This window comes from Cupressus sempervirens, chromosome 10, assembly GCF_028749045.1.
Source record: "Cupressus sempervirens isolate cs-2001-9-10 chromosome 10, ASM2874904v1, whole genome shotgun sequence".
Taxonomy (NCBI): Eukaryota; Viridiplantae; Streptophyta; class Pinopsida; order Cupressales; family Cupressaceae; genus Cupressus; species Cupressus sempervirens.
This window is the reverse complement of record NC_143127.1, coordinates 306,809,803-306,829,024: the sequence shown is the minus strand read 5'-3', so window position 1 is coordinate 306,829,024 and position 19,222 is coordinate 306,809,803. Positions and strand designations below refer to the sequence as shown.

Below are 19,222 nucleotides of genomic sequence, written 5' to 3'. Positions count from 1 at the left end.
GAAATGTCAAACTATCCATGCTAGCTAGTGATGGTTCAACAGGTTTGTTATACCATTGACGAAAAACCCCATTGAACTATCGGCATTGGTGCAGAAGAACCTACCTCTTCACTTTCCATAGCATCTATCATTTCTAACTGTTTATGAGTTAAACTCAAGGACATCTGTGCCTAAGAGACATTTGTAATATTTAGAAATAGGCATCTAATAATTCAAGCCTTATTTGTAAGACCTATTCCCCACTTGGTGATCTATAAACCATGGGTTTTTTAACTATGGTCATCAGGCACATCTTAGTCCTAGGATAGGGTAGCTGTGTGCTTAAGTTTCTAAACTATGTACTCAGTTAACACAGGGAATCTCTTTATTAATTGACCGAACTCGGTGAGTATAAATTTTATTTTTGCATTCCTTCATTAACCAATCCAAATCGGTCAACACTATCTCTAAAATTGATTAATGTTGGACACTCAGCACATACGAGGGAACTACCTTCAATGCCTGAGTGAGCTCGATTAACACTGACTACTCGATACAGGCTGACAGTTTCTTGTTACAATTAAAAAACTTACATTAAATCACTCCCAATTGTCACAACCTTTTTAAATTGGTTGGATTAGTTGAGAAAGTTCTTCAAATAGCCCTTTCAAGTGGGTGGAAGATAGAGATAGATAGAAAGAATGTAATTTTTCCATTTGAATCAATAAAAGATCCTATTTTTCCTTGTAAAATATTGCATTTCCACAGTGTACAAATTGGTACAAATTGGCACATGTGAATGAATGATTGACTTAGAATCCTAATCATCTTCATAGAAGAATGCAAGTGGTTTGAGGGTTTTTAGTGCTTTGTGACTAAATTTATTAGAACTTCTTTCTCGCGTGCACCAAAACCCTCCATTTGGTGACTAGTTTTAGTAAACATGGCCTAACTTGCATTCCCACCATGGAAACTTCATACCACTTGGTAAAATTAAATTTAGGAAGATGTAAAATAAGTTCCCAAAAGGATGGTAAATGAAAATCAAGGCTACAAATTTTGGTAGCAAGCCCTAGGCCAAACATCTCTATGTGTTTAGTGTAGGATAGTAGGTGTTGAAGTGTTGTAGACACTTGGGGGATGGATATAACCATTCTAAATGTGGATATTTGTCTCTTATAGATCCTTACATGTTTCCCACTTGGTAGCCTAACCTGGTCAATCACCTATTAGGAACTTCCTTCATAAACCCTGGCAATTAGACCTAAAAGGTAGTTTTGCTATCTATAGTCTTTAGGAGCAAGATAGGCTATTCAAACTGACCAATGTGATTTTTTGAATGTTTAGGAACCTTTCCATTCCCTATAAACTCATAGGTTCCCATTTCAAGCATAAACGAAATATCTAGAGCTTTTGTGCTATAAGACCTAGTTGTGCTCTTTTGGGTGTCTAGGCCATGTTTTTGAATAAGTTTTCTTGAACAGTGTAGGGCCCTCTCTTGACTCCATTTTGTGGTGTTTGAATTATTTCAAGTCCACATCACATCATTGTTTCTGGTTTAAGGGAAATATCTGCATCAAGTGCTATTAGAGCGACCTAAGATCCCTTAGGGTAAGAAATTTGACAACACCATGGAAGGAGAAGATGAAGGAGGATTATCTTCAAGGATGACCAATGTAGAGATTGTGAAATACTTGAGAGACCAAAAATTAAGGCAAGATGGATAAAGAGACAAAGAGATGCAATTGATGAGACAAGATATGGATACGCTTAAAGAAGAGCTTTGTAATGGAAGCAGTGAAAGCTCTAAAGAAGTCAGACAAGGGAGTGATGAAGAACCCCTTAAGTAGGAGGAAGAAGAATATCCTTCTAACCAAAGGTTGCTTGTGAGGACTCTGAAATCTATGGAGAGGAGAATCATGGATGCTAAGCTTGACTTGCCCACATACAATGGGAAGATGGACCCAGAGGGTGCAATGGATTGGGTAGATGCCCTAACTAGTTTCTTTGATTATGGAGACATCCCTAAGAACCAAAGGGTGAATATTGTCAAGTTTAGACTTAAGAGCTCTACACTCACATGGTGGAACTTCACTCAAGATGATAGGGTAAAGAATAAAAATAATTCAATCATTGGTGATCTCATATTTCTTTTGACAAGTGATTGTCTATACACTTATGTCATTTACTTAGTTCATGCAAAACAAGTAGTATATGTCGAGCACAACATGTATAAAATAGAGCATGTCAAGTCCATAGTGAGTGTCGAGTCACTCATGTGCCAAGTCACTCAAGTGTTGAGTAGACAATGTATGTCGAGTGATATAGGAGTTAAGTAAGTAGTGCATGCTAAGTCATTCAAATGTTGAGTCATAGTATAAGAAATTAGTATATGTCAAGCATCAAAGACTTTAGATGCCGAGTAACACAATTTTGTCATAGTTGTTTGTAATGGCACAAGCTACTATGTAAACCATTTTTGAGCCAACTTATAGATTTAATTACAATATTTTTGTAATAAGGATGAATCTTAAGTTGGAATTCCAATGAATTACATGCATCCAATTAGGTAAAGGGAAGTTTTAAGTAGCAAAATGGATGAATCATAGCTGTTGATTCATACCTAACCCTGAGTCACCTAGACCTTCTTAAGGAGGACAAACCCTAAACTTCATATGAACAAGGAAGGAGCAAAGAGAGAAGTTTGCATGCACAAATAGATCATTCATGGTTACTAAGGAATTTTGAATTGAAATTGCATTGCTAAATCAGTTAAAGCATAACAGAGGAAGGGAATAGTATACAGCAGAGAGACATCTGATCAAGAAGGATCAAGAATACATCAGTTTATTAGTGATCTGACATCATGCAATAAATTTCTAACCATAGGATCAATGTTGAGTCATTCTAACAGTTGAATCAGTTAAATTTCTTCATAGAATAGTCCTAATAGGTTGTATTGAAATCCTCTAACAAGGTGCTTTAAAGTCCTTTAACAAGGAACACTTCTAATAGGGTGTTTAAATCCTTTAATAGGGTAAGACCTAACAGTCTTTGTAAGCCGTTAACATGGCAAAAATTTCACAAGGTAGATCATGTTTCATGATTAAACATTGTAACCTTCATTAGATACACTTTATTACTGCATTAGTGAAGGTTTGTGGGTGTCATCCCTACCCTAGTTTTACCTTCTCATTGAAGGGTTTCTAGGTAATCATATATGTGTCATATATGTGTGAATGTTAATTTTTTTACATGATTTAGATGTATATGCTTTACATGGTATTTCAGTTTACTTATTGAATGTATGAGATAGATGTGTGGTGAATGTTTATGTGTCAAAGTTTAAACTACTAATTCAACTCCCCACACCCCCCCCCCCCCCCCCCCCCCTACCACATCAGAAGTTTACCTTTCCTATTGTAATTCCAACAATTGGTATCAAAGCCTAGTTCTCTAAAAGAGAAGGTTTGTAGCTTTGAGGAAAGATCTTGAAAATGGAAGTCTACAAGTTGGGAAAGATCATTGAGAATGAGGGAATTTAAATACAACTCATTCCACATTAACTGAATGAGGCAAGAGAAGACTTAAAGAAATATTTAAAGAGAAGGAAGGAAATTTCTATTGGGGAGAATGACACACAATACAAAGAGATGGACACTACTAAGATATTTGCTAATGGAGACTCCAATGAATTTGATGCAGCAGTTGTAGATCTAATGGAAAAGAATAGAGCCCAAGCTGAAGAAATTAGAAATCTCAAGTTAGAGCAAGAATCACAAGCCATACTAATATGTGAGGTGACTAAATAGAAAAAGAAAGCTATGGAAGACAAAGCCATTATTGAAGAAGACAAAAGAGTTTTGACCAAAAGACTAGAAGAGAAATCATCAGAGCTAACTAAGATTTCTAAAATGCAATTGGATACTCTGAGTCAAATGATGAATGCCAATTATGAATTGAATGTCAAGGACATTGAGATAACAACATTGAATTTTTATAATGAGCAATTGAAAAATGACCTAAAAAGGGAAAAGGAATTTACTGAAAGTTTTGATAAACCAAGTGAAGCCATCAAATACTTTGAGAAATTATTCAGATCCACTAGATCCAATAATGATACATTTGGACTGGGATACACAAGTACTGAAGAAGGAGATTCATGCAAAAGTGTTGAAGAAAGGAGCAACAAAGGTAGGAATTCCAAACCTACTTGTCATAATTGTGGTAAGAAAGGACATATTGCTAATGTGTGCAAGAGAAAGATTATAAACCAGAATGTCAAGCATAAGAGCATGGTTCACTACCATAAGTGCAACAAACAAGGTCATCAAGCACATAAATGTAGAACTAAGACCATGCACACACAAATATTTGAAGGATATTGTTATAACTATCAGAAGTATGGGCATAGAGCTTTTAAGTGCACTTCCAAATCTATGTGGTCATCAGACATGCAAACAAAGATAAAGAACAATGAAAACTCTTACAATTAGGATTATAATACAAGATATAGTTGTCACTATTGTCAAGAGTATGGACATGTTCCTAAGAATTACATTAGGACACACTTCGAAAGTGAGTACAAAAGGTGGTTGAGTCAATCCACGTGTTTTAGCTATTTGAAGATTGGTCGCATCATTCGATATTGTCCAACAAGGTCAAAGGCACCAAGTTGTGAGTTCAATAAAGGTATAGGAAAAAGCAAGGCAGATATTGAAAATGTCAAAAATGAAATGAACAAGACATGGAAGAAAAAGGAGGATTGCAACACATCTAGTGGAGAAGGGATCACTTCACCCAATTAGTCAAGTGATCACACCTCATCAAACTAAGAAATCAAGAGGTATGTGGGACTGATATTCAAAAGTTATATTATACATTAGTTCCAAAGGATTTAGTACTGAAAATCCTACATAAGCATGAATAAAGATGCAAGATGTTATTAGGAATCAGAGAAAAAGTTTTTATTTTTTCATGTTATTGTTGAGCATGAAAAGTTTCCTATGATTGCAGAGTGAAATGCTAGAGGATGTCAAGCTAACAAACTCGCTAGTTTTTGTCAAGCTCTTAATGGTTGCCAAATGAATGAAGAGACAAGTGGATGCCAAGTGAGCCTAAAATTAGTTGATGCTAAGCTTACAGTTATGTAAGCACTCAGGGTATGTGCAAGATCATGGTGTGCCAAAAAGTGGCGATGTGAAAAAAAAAGAGTTTGAAGACGCCTAAAAGCGCTTCAAAATCCGCTCTGACTTTTTTTTACCTATCCAGGAACCAAACCTGGAAGGTTAAGCCGAGCCTTATCAGATATCCGATATCATATTGGATATCCGATATCATATCGGATATCCGATTTGATATCGGATATCCAATTTTAAATCCAATATCTGACTAATAATTAAAATCATATAATAGTATGATATATTATTTAATATTATTATTATTGATATAAAATAATAATAATAATAATATTATTAAATAATATATCATACTATTATATTATAATATTATTATTATTATTTAATATTATTATTATTATAATTATTATACTATAATATAATAATATTATTATAATTATTATTATAGTATAATATAATAATATTATTATTATAATAATTATTATACTATAATATAATAATATTATTATAATTAATATTATACTATAATATAATATTATTATTATTATTATTATTATTATACTATAATATAATAATATTATTATTATTATATTATAATCGTATAATATTATACTATAATAATAATATTATAATAACATATTATATTATAATAATATAATATAATATTTCATATATTATAATATATAGTAATGTAATATAATATATATATATAATATATATATAATATAATATAATAATAAAAAGTAATATCTTATAATATAATATATAATAAAAAAGTATAATATATTATAAATTATAATAATATAGTATAATAATAATATTTTATATTATAATATATAGTAAATTAATATAATAAATATAAAATATAATATAAAAATATATAAAATGTAATATATATGTTATATTATATATATTATAATATCAGATATCTGATACCTGTGCATGGATTAAACACAAAATCACAGACCCGCGGCCCTTATTTTCACGCGAATTTGGGCTAGTCAGATCGGATATCAAATAATAAATCGGATATCAGATAGCAAATCGGATATCAGATATCAGGTATGTTTCCCCCCCCCCTTGACTCATTTTTAACCTAAATTTAATAGATTTTAACAAGATTTTGTTTGTTTTAGTTGAATCTAGGGTTTTTTTGACAAAAACGGTTAAAATTTAGATTTTTTTTTAATATATATTACGTTTTGCAATTCAATAGGAATGGCTGATCAAAATGATGACACTGAGGCAGGGAATAATATTCCTCGCAACCCACCACCAAATGATCCAGTATCCCCACAAAACCATCCACCAAATGATCCTCTACCTCCTCAAAACCCTCCTCGAATCGAGGATTTGATAAATGAAAATCTCACTGAGTTGAGAGGTTTGCATAGAACATACAATAATGTACCTGCACTGGCTCCTATGTTATCCACATTAAACACCATAGTGGATAACATTGAAACTCTTACAAACCAACAAAATGCCACTCTTCGTTGGCGTGATGAAATGCAGCAGATGTTTGATGATGGTTTGGATTATGATGAGGTCGCGGCCCTCAACATAACCAAAGACGATTTGGCAAGCCTTTTTGCTAACCCAAAAACGGGTATACCAGTTGACCCAAAAAAAACCAAACTATCTATTAAATGGTGCACAAATGACGCCATACGTGCAAATTTTTGGGACTGTTGGTCGATGGTCTTTGATATCCCTCCACATGGCAATTTAGACATACCATTTTATTTCCTTAAAAAATTATATGCAGAATTTGTGTTGAAACTTAAAGTGAACTATTGGAGCATGAAGCCCAACATGGGCTTAGGACTAGGAGCTCCTCAGGATAGACCCTCTTCCCAGCAGAAGAAACTTGGCATTTTTGTCCCCCCCCCGGATATCTCCCCCCCTCCTCGAGTGCAGCATCCAGATATTATGGCAGAGGCTAGCTCTCAGACCATTAGAGCCATTCATAGGCTGAGTAGCCTAATGATATCTCAGGCTAGGTCAGTCTTGCCTCCTCGTGTTGATGATGTTGGTGCCAGTTCATCATCGGCTAGCTCATCACACGTTTGTGTGCCTCACACTTGCATTACATGCAAGAATATTTGCCTGGGTCCCATAGGTGATCTTCCTGAGTATCATTTTGTATTAGACGAGGATACACCAGACGCACGTGCAGAGGCTACAGACCCTGATGCGAGAGAGGAGGGGAATGTAGAGGCATGGACTCCTTCGGTGTCAGTACGTGTATACATTTTTTTGTTATGACATATGTGATTTAAAGTTAATTTTTATAATAGAGTAATTTTAATTTTTAAGCCATACTGACTTTTACATGTATGTGATCTTCATTCATGTTTAGTTGATGACCGAGGAGGAGCTCAGACAGATAGATGATGCTACACTCTCGGCCATTTCATTTGGCCTTGAGACATCTACGGTACATTATGTTTTGTTCGCATTTCTTTTTTCTATTTGATATTGTAGCATATATGGTTGCTAATCTTTCTTTTATCTTGCAGATACCACCTACCCCGGGGGGACAAAGTGCGGGGGGTGAGCCAGCATGCATTGACAAAGGAAAGGTAATTAGATGTTTTCTAATTGATTAAATATTGATGCATTCTTGTAAAATGTTTGTGGTAATCTCATTTAATTACATTATTTATTGTATATAGGGTGTGGCTACTGGCGATGAGCCTGTACAGATTCGACATCCTAGATCATCAGGGATTTTCATTCGCACAAAGAGCCCCATTGTATGTATAAGTATCATTTATTTTTTATTTTTTTAATTGATGCAGAGGAAAGTATGATTGTTGTTCTATACAATTTCTATGATTTTTTTCATACCAATAATGATTCATGTCTTGCATATGTTCATTACAACTTAAATAGGCTTACATGCACCTGTCCAACCGACCAAGTTGGTTACAAAGGTTTATTTAATCAAACAAATACCAAATTACTACTTTCCCTCCAAAACTAATATGACCGTTTGAATTTGAAATTCAAATTTCAAACTATAGTTTTTATGCATTCCCTAACTTTCTAAACTATTCCATTGACTCAAAATTGGTCATATGGATTTATTAAATGCAACTAAGTAAATTTCCAGAAAATTGAAGTTTTTATTATTTTTTCTCCAAACCACCGTACACTCTGATCTCCCCCTTTCAACTGAGATCACATATGACATATATAAAGGTCTACATGACCGTTGGAACAACCATATAGGCGTTCCCAACCATAAAACAAAAAAACAACCACTTTTTGCTAATACTGTTTAGACTCTAAATACCCTATTCTAAGGCCTTTTGGTCCCATGGAGTCACTTGGTTTATAACCACACCAAAATGCATGTGGGCCTTACATGTGCCTTTATTAAAAAATATAGACCAACTTGTAGAATATGGACCAAACCTTTATTCCAACTTCCTAATCTACTTGAATCCTCGCTTTCATGGAGTGGCAAGGTGTCCGGCAACAGAGATACTTGTTCCCCCCTGCCACATAGGTTAGGTTCCCTGCACCACCTTTCCTCTCTCTCATTCTGAACACTAGTCCACCAAGTGAGTGATGTTCCTCTCAGTCTTTTTGTTGCTACTTTTACCTTCTTATCTGCCTCTATGTCTTCAAGATCAAAGTAGTTCTCAAGGGCCTCTATCCACCCTAGCACTTCTTCACTATCCATTTTACCCTGGTATATTGGAAAATCAATATGGTTCTTCCCACCATTACCTTGTACTGCCTTAATGATTCTCATAAATCTCCTTTCTTCAGGATCATCTGTTGTCTCATGCTCTTGCCTTGCATTACCAACCTCTTCTTCTTCATGGTTCTCTCCATGATTTATTCCTCTAACCTCTTCTCCTCTAGGTTCTTGGCTTTCCTTTTCTAAGGATTCTATCCTTGCAATAAGCTTTAGACTCTCTCTTCTCATCTGTCTTTCTTCCCTCACTCTAGATGCTTCAAGTTCTCTCCTCTCTCTTTTCTCTTTTGCCAACTCTTCTCTCAATTCTTCAAGTTCTCTAGCTATTTGATTTTTAGGAGGCATTTTCACAACAAGTTTTCTTCCTTCCCAAGGTCCAACTCACTGATTCTCTTTCTTTCCTCACCAAGAAATCTCTGGACACCACTTATGTACCTTTCAACTCTAGGACACACAAGGAGGAATTGGACACACCAAGGCTTCAACAAAGGGACCAACACACTAAGGATTTTCAAGATTATAGGTCTTGGTCACACTCCTAAACACCCAAACTTCAAAACCCTCCTTAAAATGGCTTAAAAACCAAGGCCTGCTTGTTCAAACCCCAAAACTCAATTCTAAAACGTTTTGACTTGTCTAATGACAAGATATGATCATGACAACCTACATGAACCTATCAAATGACACATCTACCATATGAAATCCTAAAATCCTATCTCATGCCCAATTACAACTTCCTTCCACATATGAGTCCAACATTATAACTTTGTATGCTTCCATGAGCCATAATTGGTGCAAGGATTGCCCAATTGACTTCAAGAGATGTTCCATGACCTCTGTAATGCCTTGGATCTTCAATATTCCCCTGATGAGCATGGGATGCTCTTGCATCACTTATCTTCATAAATAAATTCAAAACTAATTTCCGTCATATTAACAACTACTATTTTGTATCTCATAGGATACTCCTAGTGCACATGAGGTTCGAAAGGACAGTTATGTAGATTTGATGACACGGCCACTCACTCCTGAGGAGGAACCTACAATAGTAACTTGTAGTTTGAATTCATGATTAAATATGTTATAAATTTAGCATGCTATGAATTATAATGTTATAGTTTAAATTGTAGATTCATCTGACAAAGGTATTTGAACATATACAGCCCACAATCACAGAGGTACCAGCATTGCCGAGGGCATACGAGAGGACTCTTGACCGGTGCAAGAGGTCGACGAGAGAAGTATTTATTATGAAATTTTGATAGTATTAATCTCCAATACGGAAAAGATCATTATGCATTTGAGTAATTCAATGTTAGATACGTAGAATCATATAAATTTAGTAGTCTAACTTTGGGTTTTCCTTTTTTGTTTATGTAGGAGGCATCCGATCCACCTAGTGCAGCGAAGAGGCTACATTTTGATCATCCACCAGCACCCTAGGATAGTATAGTTTTCGTAGGATGCATCATGAGACATTTTGAGATGGCATATGCCACATTGTATATAGAAACATTGATATTATACACATTCTGATGGCAGGATCAGCCACATTTTGTATATGGATCTATGTATTTTGATATATATATATTTGAGTACTTTGTCTATGGATACATGATCTTTGATATATATTTGTGTAAAATTTTTTCTATGGATACATGTATTTTGATATATATTTTTATCATTTACGTGCACAATGATATACATATTAATTTAGTATCTAGTATTGTTCAATTTATCGTGGATCATGTGTCATGCCCTAAATTTTACTAGTAAAAACACAACAATTTATTTTATTTTTTTAGCTTATGAAGTCGCACAAGAAATTACATATTGTAAAACAAGGTTATCATTGAATAGGAGTTCAAGACTCATGTGAATAGTGTGAAGGTGTTAACATTTTAGTCACAGGTGGTTTTCAAATAGATTGGATGACAGTCTAGTTCAAGTTAGCGTCACGAGTCAAACGAGCAAGTTCAAGATACAACACTCATAAATTAGTGAGGTAATTCATATCCTAACAAGCCTCTGATACTAATATTCTATTAGGGTCTGTGAGTTGTATCATATGGACTAGGTCGTGATTCTAGCATGTAAGGGAAGGGGATCAGAATTACCTATTATCCTCATTACCAATGTACACACATTCATTAATCATTACAATATATATTAATGTGACAATTAGTATATTACTATATCCTCATTATCTATCAACATTTCTTCCTCACCAAATTATTGAGTGCACAACAAGATTGTAAGCAATCTACTAAGTTTTAAATTTATACAATCAATGGTATCACATAACATCTATGGATTGTTATTATCAACTAGTCATTTACAATACCACAAGGAGAAAACTTTCTTTCACATTTTCAAATGATAACAATGATGTCAAAGCAAATCTGTGACTCATACCAATGCTTTCATAACAATATAAACTCCAAATGAAACATGCATATACAACCTTATCAATATTTTCTTCTACACGTACATTAGGTAACAATGATACAATCTCCTTGCATCACAATGGGGCAACATAAGGGACTTTTCAAAATCATAAGGAACATGGACATTGAAAGATATGGACAATGAGTAGCATGAACATTGTCCAACATGATCGTTGAGAACATGAACAAGCTGGTGAATCCTCCTTCACAAATGAGGGCACAATGTCAAGTTTTCTCATCCAACATCAATCTGCAAGATGATCATTCCAAGCCATTTCCATTGCTCCCTTGGACACAAATCTGCATATGCAACACAACAAAATAACAAGGACCATGGGTGCTTTCCACCCAACCATAGGCCTCAAAGAGACCACCCCCGCGCTAGGGAACAAGGCTCAAACTGGGATACACATACAATCTTTCAATGCATAAACATTACATTTCAAACTTGAACAATTTCCCCCCAAGACTATTTCACAATGGCTTCATAGATGGAACCATAAACATAGGGTGAAGGTGTGTTCTAAAATGGAGACTTGCCATACCAAACCATATTTGCAATAAACAATTTTCATGCCCTCTTGGGGCTATCATAATTCACCAAATTTCATGCCCTCTCGGGGCTATCATAAATGAACCATTTAATGCCCTCTTGGGGCCTCCACATTTCCTCCTCCAAACCCACTACCATCAGCTGTAACTCCTCAAACTTTCTTTCTACACCATGCTTTCCTTATCACCCCCAGCAAGATATGAAATGTTATGGCATACAATGGAGCCCATACTCCAAGGTTCTCAATACATTTTTCGAACCCAACTTAATCCCTTCACCCTGGACTTCTCTTCCCTTCCCACAAGGGTGAGTGTAAGTCCCAATCCCATAACAATACTCAAGCACAAAACAAGAAAACAAAACCAAGTAGAAATAAAACAAGAAATTTTGGCAAACACCCCACTAGTTTGGCCAAGACCCTCTAATAAAGCCTTCCCACTAACTTATTTTAGCAAAAACACTAAGCCACTCCATCCTTACGAACTTGTCTCCTCTAACGGTTCATCGATAGCCCTCACGAGCTCTAAGTTATGACCCTCGAAGGATCGACCTCAAAATGCACTTAGAGCACCTTGAAGACTCCTCGGTACGGGGTGGCCGCAAATGATGGATGGTCTTCGTGGCCAAAACAAAGGTGTGAATAGGGTTCACCCGCTCATCTAGAGCTAATGGGACTGACGATTCGATGCCAAGATCAGCGGTTTCAAAGTTACGCTGTGGTGCACCTATGAACTGAGGCACACTACGAGTTTTGGCATCGAGTGAGATCGTTGTGCTGAATCCAAATGGAATGTGATCTCTCAAAAATGAGATAGGTTATTTCAGGCCTCAGGAAGAAATGAGATTGGTTGTAAAATGGAAGAAATCAAGTATTCTAATTGTTCATCCGTACTTTATGGATTTTTCTTATTTGATTAGTTTGATAAAAATAGTTTTAATAATCATAATGTCAGCTTTATGTCAAATAAGGAAAAAACCAAATTTGTAATAAGATATCTGCATGCAATTATCTTTCATATAGTTATAAATGCTCTTAAAATTATCGTTATAGCCTTGTATCACATGCAAATATGATTTGGAAGAACTTGTTCAATATCTTCCTCTTATAATTCCTTACAAAGAACCTACCAAAATACAAAAACCATATACAAAAAACTACACATTTTACATCATAATACATCATAAATTTTATAAATTCTCCCCAATACCACCCCCCTCCAACTCTTCATGATGTACCTACATTCCAATATCATACAAAAATTAGTAACTTATTGTATTAAACAAGATAATCATCAATTCATTAAATCATTATGAAGAAAATAACATAAGAAGTATATATACCTAGTCAAGTATTCCAATAGGGTCCTCTCTCTGTTTTAGGGTCTCCAACAAGGCTTCATGATCAGCATTAGCAATAGTAAAAAGTTCTTTTACTTTTGTTCTTCCTTGATGCTTCAATAACTTTACATTTGTTGCTATAATAAGATGCGAATATATGAGAATTACTTTGTGCTTTTGATAGTCTTCGAATGCAAGAATTCTGTTCCTTCTAAGCATGTATGTCTGCAGCCATGTTCCAGCAACAACCACTGAACTAGTAGGATACGTGAATCCATCATCATCTGTGATCGGTTGTGCAAGTTTTTGTTTTCCTCTTACACAACGTGCTAACCAATAATCGGATTTCTCATCATTCACCTGTGGTGCAACCAATGCAAAGACATGTCCTGGCTGAAGTAGATCTGATAGATGATTATGCTCAAGTGAACTTTCCATGTCATCATTTTTGATAGAGGGTATGATAGACAATGGAGTAAGATAATGTGGAGCCCATGTGTCCACCCACTCACTTGACTCACAGTGATCCCAATCACACTGAAAAAAAGTACGACAAAAACAAGCTAGTTGTCGTGTCCAAATGGTCCATGTACTAGAATTAGAGCTCCAAAATGAATGCATTTTTGATGAGTTTGTAACTGTAGCACAATCTGATCTATCACCTATGGACCCTTCCTCAACCAACCAAAAGAACCTGCGTACCACTGAATTAAGAGTCCCCCCCTGTGATAATGCTAAACTACACCAATCAACAATGCTACGAGCGTCAAGAAGCTCTGTTGTTGAAATATTCAGTTGCTCCTTAACTCGAGCTCTCTTCACACATGCCCCTGCTCCATCATGTTCCCCTTTTCCATGGCCAGACTCAAAAAAACTCCAAATATGAGGCACCCCTCTCTCTACGTGCATCCTACACAACCAATAAAACATGCGAGCATTATTGAATTGACCTGTACAGTTATCTGACCAAATGATATGTCTATCCATAGCAATTGCATGCTCGTGTAAGAAATAAAAAAAATTCTCGAAACAATGTTGCACAAACTCGTGAGAGTGAGATCTATCATCATTCATATAAAAATGATACTCTCTAATAATCTTTCGATTATCTTCCACACTATCAGGGGCATGTCTATATGTTATGTGAACAAAAATTGCAATCTAAATAGAGTTGTAATATTGAGATTGTGTCTCATTTTGAGGTTGCAATGTGTAGTTCTCAGCAAAATCAACAACTGATATAATAGTGCCAATGGGAAAAGTCTCCTTACACGTTCTAAATTGTTGATCCAACCACTGAGCCCTGTGACTATGTCTTGCATACTTGTAAAAAAGATTTGCCTTGAAATCTGAAATAAAATTAGCCACATTGATATCTTTTCCAACCAATTCACATCTAAAGCTCTCACTCCCACTCTTCAATGTGTATTTCACCATTTCATAGACCCTTTTTTTCACTATTGTCTTTCCAAGATCTTGTTCACACCCCTCATGGAAACATGTGTCAAACTTGGATAAGCCACCACATTCTGAACACTTCTCATTTAAGCAAGCATTTTTATAAAAGGAACAACCATCAACTCTATGACATAAGAGTTGATCTAACAAGTCTCTTGATGATTTTGGAAGCCCACTAGCCCCACAATCCTCCAACATTTCTTTACTATGCAAAGTAGAACGGATGGAGCATAATAGTTCATGGTACATAGAAAACTCAACATGATATTTGCAACAACATGTATTTCGAATTTTGAGTGGCACACAATAAAATGGCTTCAAAGATTCAAAAGCCCTTTGTGATATATGAACACTTGGATGACTCTCTCTAAATTGTTTGAACAACATAGTTTGACTTACCTCCAAATAGTGTTTAGGATGTGGCGTGCGGTCTTTGATGCCAATTCTCAACTTTAAGACATCTTTAGCATTGGGTGATACTCGTGAGTTAGAGTGCCAAAATTGTATAATTTCTTCCTTCACATCGTCGGATAGTTTCTTATCAAAATGTGGAAGTCTCCCACCAAATGCCCAAGTTTCATTTTGAAGAGGATCATCAATTTTCTCTCGTTGACTAAGTGCTCTTCTCAAAGTAGTACGATTTAGATTCAAATCAATACAAGTTTGTCTCATATATCTACCCTTTCTCAAATGATGACTTACCAAAGAGGTTGTAATAACCCTTCGAGCAACTCTATTATCCTTCTCTCTGCTATTTTTCCCAACGCTATTGAGAGCAATAAAAAGATTCTTCACAATAATGGCATTTCTTTCCAACTTTTTATTGACACGAATTTTCAATTTGGAAAGCATAGGTCTCATCTTTTGCATCTTTAATAAGTGCATGAAAAGCTAACATTGCTCTACCACTGTCTTGTTGCCGAAAAACATCTGATATAGTCTTGAAGCCCATAACCGAATGGTTCTTTTTGATTTTTTTCCTTCCAAACTAGTCATAATCATTTCATCAATTTCAATTATCCATTTTGGTGTTTTAGAACCTTCATGTTGATTATAATTAGGAGATATGTAAGGTTCTTGTGCATTAAGTTCCTGTACATTGTCATCTTCGACATGGTCAATTATGCAATTTGGATTATGACTTGGTGGCATTTCTTCTTCAAAATTTTCAATCTCTACATTTTCAATTTTTGCATTATCATTTTCAATAGGTACATTTTCATTCCCCAACTGTACATTTTCATTATCTGACTCTATGATTTCACCTTCTATTAATTCATCGTCAACTTGATTGATATTTAGCATACCTTGTCTTTTTTTTCGGTGTTTCATTTTATCCTTTTCCCTATATGCTGCAATGTCTTCATTGGATATCTTCCTTTTACGTTTATTCTTTCGATGACTACTGCTCCCCATTCAGATGACAAATTCGAACACCTAAGGTTATATTTTCGAATTCTTTTCGATTGGTTGGGCCCCAAAACACGACTTTTTACAAATCTCGTGAAAAAAGAGGTTAAAAAGTAATGTTGTCGAGTCTGTAGGGATAGTCAAATATTTGAAATTGATGCCAGTATAATCGGATATCCGATATAGAAAAGGACTTTTGGGGGGAAAACTTGCTAAGGTTTCCCTCCTTTGCCACAATAATATTAATATTATGAAAATATTTGGAGGCAAACGACTTTAATTTATAACTAAGTTAATAGTATATTAGTATTAGTATAAAATATCAATAATATTAATATAAAATAGTATTAATATACCTATAGTATCAATATTATTATTATACCTATAATAGTATTCATATTATTAATATAGATATAATAGTGTAAATATATAGTGTTTCTTTATATTAAGCTACAATATATAGTATTAATATATATTATTATTATAGCTATAATAGTATTATTATTATTACTATACATATAATAATATTAATATTTAGTGTTTATTTATATTATAATTATTATCCTAAAATAGTATAAATAGTATATCCTAAAATATTACGTTATATATACTAAAATATTACGTTATTATATAGATATATTAATAACATATATATTAATATAATAATATTTATAATATATATTATATTTAATAAAAATATTACGTTGTTATATATATAATATTATTATACATATTAATATAATAATATATAATACAAAGAGGGTCGTCATTTAATGGGTCAAAGGGGGTCATAGGTCACCCTATGACCCCCTTTGACCCATATGAACGACTCGACTATGTCCCTAGGGGTCCTAGGACTCCTAGGGACATACGTCGTCATTTAATGGATCAAAGGGGGTCATAGGTCACCCTATGACCCCCTTTGACTCATATGAACAATTCAAATATGTCCCTAGGGGTCCTAGGACCCCTAGGGACATATGTAGTCATTTAATGGGTCAAAGTAGGTCACCCTATGACCCCCTTTGACCCATATTACCCATTTGAATATGTCCCTTGGGGTCCAAGGACCCCTAGGGACATATGTCGTCATTTAATGGGTCAAAGAGGGTCATAGGTCACCCTATGACCCCCTTTGACCCATAATACCCATTCGAATATGTCCCTAGGGGTCCTAGGACCCCTAGATACATATGTCATCGTTTAATGGGTCAAAGGGGGTCATAGGTCACCCTATGACCCCCTTTGACCCACATTACCCATTCGAATATGTCCCTAGGGGTCCTAGGACCCCTAGCAACATATCTCGTTGTTTAATGGGTCAGAGAGGGTCATAGGTCACCCTATGACCCCCTTTGACCCATATTACCCATTCGAATATGTCCCTAGGGGTCCTAGGACCCCTAGAGACATATATCGTCGTTTAATGGGTCAAAGAGGGTCATAGGTCACCCTATGATCCCCTTTGACCTATATTACCGATTCGAATATGTCCCTAGGGGTCCTAGGACCCCTAGAGACATATATCGTCGTTTAATGGGTCAAGAGGGTCATAGGTCACCCTATGACCCCCTTTGACCCATATGTACGATTCGAATATGTCCCTAGGGGTCCTAGGACCCCTAGAGACATATGTGATTATTTAAAGGGTCAAAGAGGGTCATAGGTTACCCTATGACCCCATTTGACCTATATTACCCATTCGAATATGTCCCTAGGAACATATGTCGTCGTTTAATGCATCAAAGGGGGTCATAGGTCACCCTATGACCCCCTTTCACTCATATGAATGATTCAAATATGTCCCTAGGGGTCCTAGGACCCCTAGGGACATATGTTGTCGTTTAATGGGTCAAAGGGGGTCATAGGTCACCCTATGACCCCCTTTGACCCATATGAATGATTGGAATATGTCCCTAGGGTCCTAGGACCCCTAAGGACATATGTCATCGTTTAATGGGTCAAAGAGGGTCATAGGTCACCCTATGACCCCATTTGACCCATATTACCCATTCGAATATGTCCCTTGGGGTTCGAGGACCCCTAGGGACATATGTCATCGTTTAATAGGTCAAACAGGGTCATAGGTCACCCTATGACCCCCTTTGACCCATAATACCCATTTGAATATGTCCCTAGGGGTCCTAGGACCCCTAGAGACATATGTCGTCGTTTAATAGGTCAAAGGGGGTCATAGGTCACCCTATGAACCCCTTTGACCCATATTACCCATTTGAATATGTCCCTAGGAATACTAGGACCCCTAGCGACATATTTCGTCGTTTAATGGGTCAGAGAGACCCATATTACCCATTCGAATATGTCCCTAGGGGTCCAAGAACCCCTAGAGAAATATATCATTGTTTAATGGGTCAAAGAGGGTCATAGGTCACCCTATGACCCCCTTTGACCCATATGTACGATTCGAATATGTCCCTAGGGGTCCTAAGACCCCTAGAGACATATGTCATCATTTAAAGGGTCAAAGAGGGTCATAGGTTACCCTATGACCTCATTTGACCCATTTTACCCATTCGAATATGTCCCTAGGGGTCCTAGGACCCCCAAGGACATATGTCGTTGTTTAATGCATCAAATGGGGTCATAGGTCACCCTATGACCCCCTTTGACTCATATGAACGATTCAATTGTCGTCGTTTAATGCATCAAATGGGGTCATAAGTCACCCTATGATCCCCTTTGACTCATACGAATGATTCAAATATGTCCCTAGGGGTCCTAGGACCCCTAGGGACATATGTTGTCGTTTAATGGGTCAAAGGGGGTTATAGGTCACCCTATGACCCCCTTTGACCCATATGAATGATTGGAATATGTCCCTAGGGTCCTAGGACCCTTAGGGACATATGTCGTCGTTTAATGGGTCAAAGAGAGTCGTAGGTCACCCTATGACCCCATTTGACCCATATTACCCATTCGAATATGTCCCTTAGGGTCCGAGGACCCCTGAGGACATATGTCATCGTTTAATGGGTCAAAGAGAGTCATAGGTCACCCTATGACCCCCTTTGATCCATATTACCCATTCAAATATGTCCCTAGGGGTCCTAGGACCCCTAGAGACATATATCATCGTTTAATGCGTCAAGAGGGTCATAGGTCCCCCTATGACCCCCTTTAACCCATATGAATGATTTGAATATGTCCCTAGGAGTCCTAGCCCTAG

General features: G+C 36.1%; 2 protein-coding genes across 2 annotated transcripts in view; both read right to left on the bottom strand.

The window, feature by feature from the left end:
- The window catches only part of LOC149533855 (protein HEAT STRESS TOLERANT DWD 1-like), a 122,835-nt gene that overhangs the window by 12,824 nt on the left and 90,789 nt on the right, over positions 1–19,222 (bottom strand). The gene's annotated exons all lie outside the window — the stretch shown is intronic.
- On the bottom strand, positions 12,811–16,476 carry LOC149533857 (uncharacterized). Its single transcript, XM_089807167.1, has 2 exons — positions 13,171–16,476; positions 12,811–13,065 (listed from the first exon to the last, which is right to left on the bottom strand). The coding sequence occupies exon 1, from the start codon at positions 14,239–14,241 to the stop codon at positions 13,171–13,173; it is 1,071 nt and encodes a 356-aa protein (XP_089663293.1). The 5' UTR covers positions 14,242–16,476; the 3' UTR covers positions 12,811–13,065.